At 30.3% G+C, this 9,835-nt stretch overlaps 1 protein-coding gene across 3 annotated transcripts in view; it reads left to right on the forward strand.

The window, feature by feature from the left end:
- The window catches only part of LOC129921456 (SPARC-related modular calcium-binding protein 2), an 82,477-nt gene extending 74,782 nt beyond the window's left edge, over positions 1-7,695 (forward strand). Inside the window, exons 9-10 of one of the 3 annotated variants that reach the window (XM_056003288.1) lie at positions 52-191; positions 6,757-7,144. In XM_056003288.1, the coding sequence (XP_055859263.1) occupies positions 52-191; positions 6,757-6,941 (325 nt within the window). In that variant the 3' untranslated portion in view covers positions 6,942-7,144. Of the gene's footprint in view, positions 1-51; positions 192-6,756; positions 7,145-7,377 lie in introns of those variants that run through there. The other 2 variants (XM_056003290.1, XM_056003289.1) reach the window with 2 other exon arrangements.
- Positions 7,696-9,835: the final 2,140 nt, after the last annotated feature.

Below are 9,835 nucleotides of genomic sequence, written 5' to 3' on the forward strand. Positions count from 1 at the left end.
TCTATTACATTATTAAAACTTATTTATTCAATATTCTATTTTTTTTTTAAGGACACTTGGAAAATGTGGTAAGAAAATGCCACGATACTGTGATGTGAATAGCGATAAGAAAATAACACTTTCCGAATGGCTCAATTGTCTAAATGCACAAAGATTGGATGACGATGGGCAGATAATTACAACTGAAAAGGGTAAGTAACGGTCCTTTACATATATTTAGGTACATATATAAAAAAATCAATCTAGAAAATAAATTTTAGTACCTATATCATTTTTCGGTAACAGTAAGGTTTCGATGAAAATTTCCCCCAAGAATATCATTCAAGGGATAAATCGAACAAATTGTGGGTCACGGTGGTGTATACGTAACTTTTTTCTACAAAAAATACAATAGTTAATGTATTCTTTCGCATGGACAGTATTAATCTGACTAATTAGTTTTGAATGATTGAGTTTTCTTATACACTCCTGCTCAAATTTAACGCACGTCATATTTATTTTACAAAAAAGTCCTACTATTACTTTATCTCACAGTATCGTGGTTATTTTCTCAAATAAGACAGGAGTTAGCTTAAATTGAATGTATGGAATAAAATGTTTGTGGGGAAGATTTGGAGCGGTATGCTGAAGTCTATCTGTCAACCCGCGAACCTTTTAGAGATGAGTCATAAATTTTATTGGAGTAAACTCTGCTTTACAACACCTACGGAGTTAGTGAGGTCTCCTAGACCTACTTTAAGTACCCAAAGATACTTGACTGATATCCTCGAACAGCATCCGGTTCCAATCACCCCTAGATTTGGTCCACAGTTCAGTCTGATGCACGATAATGCATGCTAGATTGGTTTGTGAATATCTTCAAGGTTAAAATATGCCAGCTTTGAAATGACCACACAGATATTCGGATTTCAATTCAATAGAACATGTCTAGGAGATGTTGAAAAAAATGCATTTGCGGCCGAAATCCACCTCTAAGCATTCTTGATCAACGGAAAACTGCAGTAAAAAAAAGTTGCAACAAAACCTTCAAAATTTAATTTGTGGAATGAATAGACAACTCCAAATTATCATATGCGCTAGAGGAGTCAATGCCAAGTATTGAATAAAATTATTGGAAAGAACTGTCACGCGCTTCCATTTTTTAACATTTTTTTTCTTAAAAAACAAAAATTATTTTAATATCAGTTTTCAGACCTTGAATTGCTAAATTTGGTTCATCTTTTTTTTTGGTTGATAATACTGTTTCAGTTTAGCATTTTTCTGACTTGCTAAACAATAAGCAAACACAAAAAAATGCAACAAATAATTTTAAAGCCATTTTAAATAAGATGCAGGGGTATAGCTAAAGAAGAAAAAAGTGTGCGTTAATTTTGAGCAGGAGTGTATTTAAAATGAAATTTATAACTTTAAAAATCGCAGGGCCAAATATGAATGTAATATATAGGGTGTCCCAAAAGTAATGGATCAAACAAAATATGCTGATAGGTCAACCTTAGGGCACTCAGAATTTGGTAACTTGTTCATCCCAAATCCTTACGGTTTTCGATTTAATGCAGTTTTTGTGAAATTTTGAAAAATCCCGACTTTGCAACAGTATTTTGCTTCCTCCGCTCATAAATTGATTTTTGTTTTTTACAATTCTTTCACTAAAACATTGCCTAATCGTAAGTAAGAATTAATTAATCAAAATACTTTTTATTTCATACGCCATTTTGCTGCAAATTAATTAACAGTTCCATGTTTTATAAAAACTCAATTTCTTACTTTTATTTCAGAGCAACAGCCTGAAAAAAAATTTGTATGGTGTGGTACAGGTTTATTATTTTAAAAACTTGCGGTTATTGCAGTTTTCAAAAATGTATAAAAATTTCCAAAATTGAAGTTAGAACTAAAGATATTACAATTTAAAAGCCACAAAACAGGGCTTTTCAGAGAAAAATAACAAAAAAATAAAAAATAAACACATTTTCTTGACTGTTGTTTGTTTATTTCTTTTTGAAGCAAGGAGGAAGCAAAATACTGTTGCAAAGTCGGTATTTTTCGAAATTTGACAAAAACTGCATTAAATCAAAAACCGTAAGGATTTGGAATGAACAAGTTACCAAATTCTGAGAGCCCTAAGGTTGGCCTATCAGCATAATTCGTTTGATACATTACTTTTGGGACACCCTGTATAACTAGATATAAATAGAAGAATAGAAGCACAGAAGTGGTGGGTCCAGGATTTTATTTTGGAGAGAGTTGTATTTGTTGTAGTTTTTGTTATGGTAGAAGTATAAAATTTATACAATTGCCTTCAAAGCATTTTTTGTTTTACCTATTGTATTTGACCCAAATTGTGTTTATAATATGTGAATATTGTAAATCGTCATATATTCATTTAAAAAAAAATTAAGTTTATTTTCAAATTAACCGCAGTTAAACGGTTTGTTTTTTTTTTTTTTATACTTAAAACGATTTTATTCAAAATCCAAGAGAATTTCCTTACTTTAAAAAAATGTTCCTTTTGTCGCTTTGATAAGGAAGCCCATTCTAGGCTGCAAATACGATATTTATCAATTCAAGCACGAATACTTGGATTTACAAACTTATATCATAAGTTTTTGCAATTATCTTTTTCAAAAGTCTCAAAATAATTTTTTTATTAGTCAATCTACTGTGCGTAAAGAGTTGGAAAGAACCAACATCTTGGTTCGTTGTTGGTTCGGTTTTCGTTAAATTGAAAGACAATACAATATTCTTTAAAATTAGACACTACCTAATCAATTTTGTGAAGGTACAAGAAGCCATAGATTTACTGAATAAAAACATATATATAATACGAGTATTTAAAATTTATAATACATAATTATATGCATAATCATAGCCGTAGCTAGGATTTCATTTCGGGGGGGGGGTTAGCTCAGACCAAACAAAATTTTTTTTTAGAAATCACAATACTTTGTATCAACTATATGTAACTGCAGTCGATTCTAAATCCCGCTAAATCAAATAGTCATTTGAACTGTGTAGAAGCGAAAAATTTGCCAATATCCTTTTTAAGTATTTTTTAGGAGAGGAATTCGTAGTTAAAAGTTTAAAAAAGCCCTGCTTACGGTAAACGAATTTAAAAATGGCCGAATATTCAGCAGCATCTCTAGTTTTAGGTACAAAGAGTGATAAGTTGGTTGATATAAATTGCGAGCGTTAGCGAGCAAGAAAATTTTTTTTAAGAAACAAATTTTAACCATTCTAAGGCTTTATAAAAAAAATTATTTCGTACAATTTAATATATAAAACATTGAAAAATGGACTTTTTCTTGCACTGAAATTTTGTAGCAGAAAATTGACAGGTACATTCTATCTATTGAGTTCTAAATGAAATTAGCAATACTTAAAAACCAAAATTTTAAATAATCCAAGTTGTTTGACATGAGCTAATTACACTGGTCAACAAGGTTTTTGTTACAGAAACCAGGGTATACTTTTCTATAGGCTGAGCTCAAATGCGAAGTCAGAAAAATTCTATCACATCACGTTTTGGAAATATTCCCGTTAGAAAATCGAAAATGCCGATTTTTACCAGTTTTCAAAGTTATTTTTTAGCGTTTACTTATTTTTTTTTAAATTAAATTTGTAACAGTTTCTAAAAGAATTGTGTCAAATTTTGAAAGCGATTGGTACAGAACTTTTCGATATTTGCTATTAAAAGCAAATAAATATGAGATGCCCCCAACACTTTGATTTCAAGTTATGATTTCTCGAGGAAGAAAATAGATATTTAAAAGATTTAAACGGATTTAGAGAGACAAAACTTAATTCTTTTAGAAACTGTTACAAATTCAATTAAAAAAAAAATAAGCAAACGCTAAAAAACAACCCTGAAAACTGGTAAAAAGCGGCATTTTCGATTTTCTAACGGGAATATCTCAAAAACGTGATGTGATCGAATTTTTCTGACTTCGGTTTCGAGCTCAGCACACAAAAAATCTATAGAAGAGTATACCCTGGTTTCTGTAACAAAAAAGAAGTTTAATTTTGTTGACCAGTGTTATACTTCACTTTGAAATTTAACAATAAACTGAAATTGTTTAGTTTTATAATTTGAAACAAAAGAATAACGAAATGTTGTAAATACAGTGCTTTGCAAAAGTATAATCGCACCATATAAAAATGCTATTTATATAAAACCGAGTATTGCAGCGACACCCTACTATTTTTTTTATTAAAGGGGATCAAAAAAACAAGAATATTGAGAAGAACAAAATGTCCCGTTACTTTCTCTTATAATTTTTAGAAATAAAAACAAGTTTTTCTTCCATTGCAAAAGTATAATCGCATTTTTTTTATTTTGAGTATGGCCAACAAGGTTTTTGTTACAGAAACCAAGATATACTTTTCTAAAGGTTTTTTATGTGCTGAGCTCGAATCCGAACTCAGAAAAATTCTATCACATCGCGTTTTTGAGATATTCCCGTTAGAAAATCGAAAATCCCGCTTTTTACCAGTTTTCGAGGTTATTTCCTAGCGTTGGTAGGTACTACAGTCTCTGAATAAATCGATACATTTATTTTCCCTTACATACTGGATTTAAGGTTAACATAGAACAAAAGTGGGTAATAAGCAACTGAAGATATCTCGGACAGTAGAAAAGATGTCTGAAAGATTTAAATAGATTTAAGGGTAATATTTCAAAAACGAGATGTGATCGAATAAGTCCGTCTTTGGATTCGAGTTCGGCCACCGAAACCCTTTGAAAAAGCATAGTTTAGTCCCGGCACCAAAAACCCTGCATAAGTACTTGTGGTATTTAAAGGGTTCTTAAAAGAGCATTTTAAGGTACATAGTGCTTAAGGAAATGGTCAAAGAGATAAAAACTCTTTGTAATGGACCAAACAATTTTTGTTTTCCTTTATACAAACTTCATCGACAGCTTCTGCAACGATGAAAAATTGGTAGTGATTTTAAGGGAGATTTTCATATAGGTAATCAAATCACTAAAATACAAAAACAAATCATTTAGTGCTGCACATTAGTGTGGTCCACGTTATAAGGCAAAAAAATAAACCATATAGTTCATTAGTTCCCCACCCATTATTTTGCTACAGACATCAATACCAACATATGCTGAAAGTTTTAGCCTTCAAAACTAAAAGGAAGAGGGCGCTCATCAGCTTTATAATATTAGACTTTGTTACCCTTACCTTACCCTTAATATCTGATTATATCGTATTAGGACTTGGCTTGAGGTTGCAATTTGGATTAAACATGATAAGCACGCATGTTCCCGACAACCAAGTAAATGATTTTCACGTTTCTTTGGTTTTGAGTCACTAGCTCGTATTTCATTGATTAATTCTGTTTTGATAACTTTAAGCAAAAAATACTTACAGACGAATTTAAATGAACAAAAATTATTATCTGTGAAAATATCACTTAACTATTGGTTTTTTATGAAAAACTTTGCCACATCATAACTTAATTCACTTGATAAATCAAAACAAGAGTTCATTATTAGGAATGAGGACCCAGCTATACCAGCATCTGAGCAAAAACTTTGAGCCTGTTGAGCGCCCACTTACACTTCACCTAAAAAGCTGAAATTTCACGTGTGTAATACAAAACACGTCATATGCAACCAATTTTTGAGTGGGGAACAACGGAAATGTAAAAACCAAAAAATTGGACCACCCTACTGCACATATTAGACTTGTATATGTTTATAATATAGGTATCTTTTGATTTTCTGAAAAAAAATTTCGGGGGGGGGTTAAACACCCAACCCCCCCCCCCCCCTAAATACGGCTATGTGCATAATATTTATAAAGACAATGGTATACAGTTTATTGGGGCGTATTCATAAACACTGTTTAAGCTGCTTTTAAGAAAAACTCAACGCGTTTTGGACGCGTTATGGACGCGTTCTGGACGCGTTTTGGACGCGTTTTAGACACGTTTTGGACGCATTTGGGACGCATTTTTGGCGCGTTTTGAACGCGTTTGGGACGCTTTTTTGACGCGTTTGGGACGAGTTTTTGGCGTGTTTTGGGCGTGTTTTGGGCGTGTTTTTGACGAGTTTTGGACGCGTTTGAGACGCGTTTTGGACATGTTTTGGACGCGTTTTTGACGAGTTTTGGACGCGTTTGGGACGCGTTTGGAACGAGTTTTTGACGCATTGGCTAAACTCCAGTTTAAGTTAAACAACAACGTTAAACTTCTTTATATTTGTGTTGCTTCTTGTTGTTTGTCTTGTTCGCTATATTATTGTGCATGTGTCTAGTTATATTATTGTATACAAGTCTAATTGTTTTCTTCTACATACATTTATCGCGTTATAGATAACAGGATGTCCTAACGAGCAATAACAAGTGAAAAACGGGAGATAGCCCACGTTGTGACAGTTATCAAATTTCTTTTGTATTGTTTTTTTTTTATCATTTTTCTTTAACTGTCAGATAATATATCTGTGAATAATACATTTTTATTTTTTAATGTTCAAAAGAAAATATCATCATATTAGAAAATTAAGTATCTGCTATTATGGCTCAAACCTTACCGAATAGATTTTTCTCTACTTTGGAAAGTTATTTTAAAACAACAAAAACAGAAAATAGGTCACAGTATTTTTTTACAAATCATCAAGTACCAAGTTTAACAATATTTTCCTTGAATAACTTTTATATGTACATAACTGAAACTGTCACAACCTGATCTACCTCCCTTTTTTTAGACTTGTCGTTAATTTTTGGGACACCATCTATATAACACATTTTACAGATGATGTTTCTCAGGAGCAAACAGCAAATACCATGGAAATAAAGTTGGATAATGATATATCATTCCAAAGCATGTCACAATATCCGAAGATAAATGCAAAATCTTTCAAGTACAATACAGGTTTTATATCGTCCGCATCCATTGAAAAACTGAGAGACTCGCCCCCATACATGCCGTACTTCTAAAACGCCTCCTAGAAAGAAGCTGTTGGATTCAAATTCTAATAAAATTAATCTTATGCTTGATAACTAATTGAAAAATGTTGTATTGAGTTCCTGAATGATTTTTAAAAAACGTGTTTTTGCCTTTCATTTATAAAAATAAATAATTGCTGTTTTAGAAAATCTAAAACACTTTAATCAGAATTCGTCTTTTTTGTCTTTTTGTACAAAAGAAATGTGGAGGGTAAAAAGACTCCAACAGTTAAAAAATCTATATTTGTCATTTTCTAAAAACTTTCCTTGTTCTATACAATTATCTCTACATTAATATTTCAAAATTAAGTTTTAAGTATATCCTTGAATCTTATAAAATAAAAGGTTGTGGTTCACTATGGCGTATACGTGTTATTTTTTTCTTCAGAAAAAAAACTTATGAAATATTGTTCTTTTTCTTTTACAGTCGAGGCGATAACAAATAAATCAAAGCTAAGCGGATCGAATCCATTAGAAATATACTTACAATAAGAACGAAAAGGATTCTGAAGATAAAGTAATTTGTAGCAACTCATAACCATGACAGACAAAGGCCGCTTTTACTGCTTTCACCGACACTCACAAAAACTATTTCTGATCTATAATTTAAATTATGATAAAGAGAAAAAAAAAGTATTTTATTCGACTCATCGTGTGCGTTTTGTGCCATTTTATTGTTGTTGTGTTTATTGTACAATAAATTAATATAACTATAATTATACATTTATACATAATACATTCATAATATTATAAATATTTAATTTTTTTAAAACAATTTTTAATCTTCGAATTTAACAAAATTAATTAATTTTGTAAAGCACAGTATAGGTCTCGTAGTTTTATAAGTTTATTATATGTTTTTTTTTTTAACTGTCAGTGAAGTTTATAAATTGTATGAAAAGATTGATGTTTTTTTTTTTTAATTTATGCTATAAAATAGTATTTAAAATTGATAAGGAATGAAAAAATGTTTAATTGCAAAAAAAAAATTGAGATAGAACAAGAGTGGGAGAGAACTCATAACCAGTGATTTTATTAATTTTATTTATAAGATATAAATATAATGTTTATAAATATTAAGTCATTATAAATTTTATGTTGTAGATATTATAATATTTGTAGTCGATAATTTTACTTAATAATTATATATGTCCAACATGTTTGTTCACATTTCCATGTTAATTTTAAGATTATAAAATTGTGTGTAGAAAACAACATTTAAAACAAAACAAAAAAAAATAAAACCAATTTTAAGCTCTTTATGATGTAAATAATTTAAAACAAAACAAATGTTTATTTTTTTCTTTACTGTGTGAATAGTCTTTTGATAATAGTAGGTATGTGATCAAGAAGTCCGATAGAATAAACTTTAACTCTCCAACTCTTTATATTTTAAACAAAAAAATAGATCGGGACAGGTTTCGATTCTGCAAACAAAACTTGGTAGGTACATTTTCAAATGATCTAGAAAAACGTTTAAATTTCCTTTGTTGTGTGCAGAAAGGAGCAATTTAGAGCAATTGTTAACTTAAATTTTTCACAACTAAAAAAAAAACTTTGATATCGCAGAAGAAAGGGCCAGCCATTTGTTTACTTTTATTATTTGAAAAACTCCATCTTTGATGCAGTATAATTTCCAAATGCCCCCACTAGCGACTGCAAAACTTGTACACTCAATAAAGACAATTTAAAGACCTTTCAAAAATACCAATAAGCTTTTGCTATTTCTCACACCCAAAATTTAACTAAAAGGAACCTTACCTATATGTATTATTTAAATTTTTACAGTCCTTGGCAAGGTCCTGTCAAATATGACGATTTCGACTTGTTTTGAACTTTCTTGGTTTTATAGTCTAAATCGGACAATTTGGCACTTGCACTACCTGTCTATCGGTCAATCTATTTGCCAGCCTGTATTCATCTTGAACTCCAGCCTTCAGCTTAAATAACTAAATCAATGTTATCTTCAAATTTGATAGTTGTGATCCAAAATAAAAAAATTCTAAGACCTAAATTAAAGGTACGTGGGGGTTAATTCCCGATCTGTGAAACTATGAAGCGATAAAAAGTTCATCATTTCAGTTTTCATATGAAAAATTTTTGAAGTTTGATTTAAATTCTTTAATACATTTTTGAAGTTTGTTTTAATTTTTTATCAATCCAGAATTTATTATTAAAACGTGATAAAACTTATCACTTCACAGTTTCAGAAATCGGGAATCGACCCCCTGGTACACAAAGTGAAAAAAGACAAGTACATAATTTTTTTTTAATGTAATGAATGGTATGTTTATCTTAATATTGTAGAGTTGCCGTACTGTACAAATATGTATTTTTTTTTTATGTTTGACTTCAATGTTTGAGAAAATTCGTTTCTACCTCTCAAACAATGGAAAACTCTAACTAACTTCAAATTTTCTTCCTTAAGTAACCTAGGCAAACTTAATATAATTTATGTTGAAAAACAAAAGATAATTTAATTTACAAATATCTTAATTAAAAAAAAACAATATGGCAAAGCAGCAATTTAAAAAAAAAAAAATTTCAAAACCAGCTGTTTTCGCCCGGTTTTTACCATATTTTTAGCTTTAGTTACTCTACTTAGTCATATTAAATTAAAATTAATATGCTATAGTTTTTTGCATGAAAAGCATTCTTAGCATGTTTTACCATAAGAACTAGTAATGCAAGAATAAAACTGATTGAATTTTTTGTGGAAAATGTATAAAGACTTTAATTTCGTGGAACATGACTTTCCCGTAACTGATTTAGTTTTTAAAATATTGCATTCGTATCGCAAATTTGCTACGAACAATAACAGAATCCGTTCGTAATGGAAAGTTTCATACAAATGGTCATTACGAACGGAACGTATTGTGATAGAG

This window comes from Episyrphus balteatus, chromosome 1 (assembly GCF_945859705.1).
Source record: "Episyrphus balteatus chromosome 1, idEpiBalt1.1, whole genome shotgun sequence".
Classification (NCBI taxonomy): Eukaryota; Metazoa; Arthropoda; class Insecta; order Diptera; family Syrphidae; genus Episyrphus; species Episyrphus balteatus.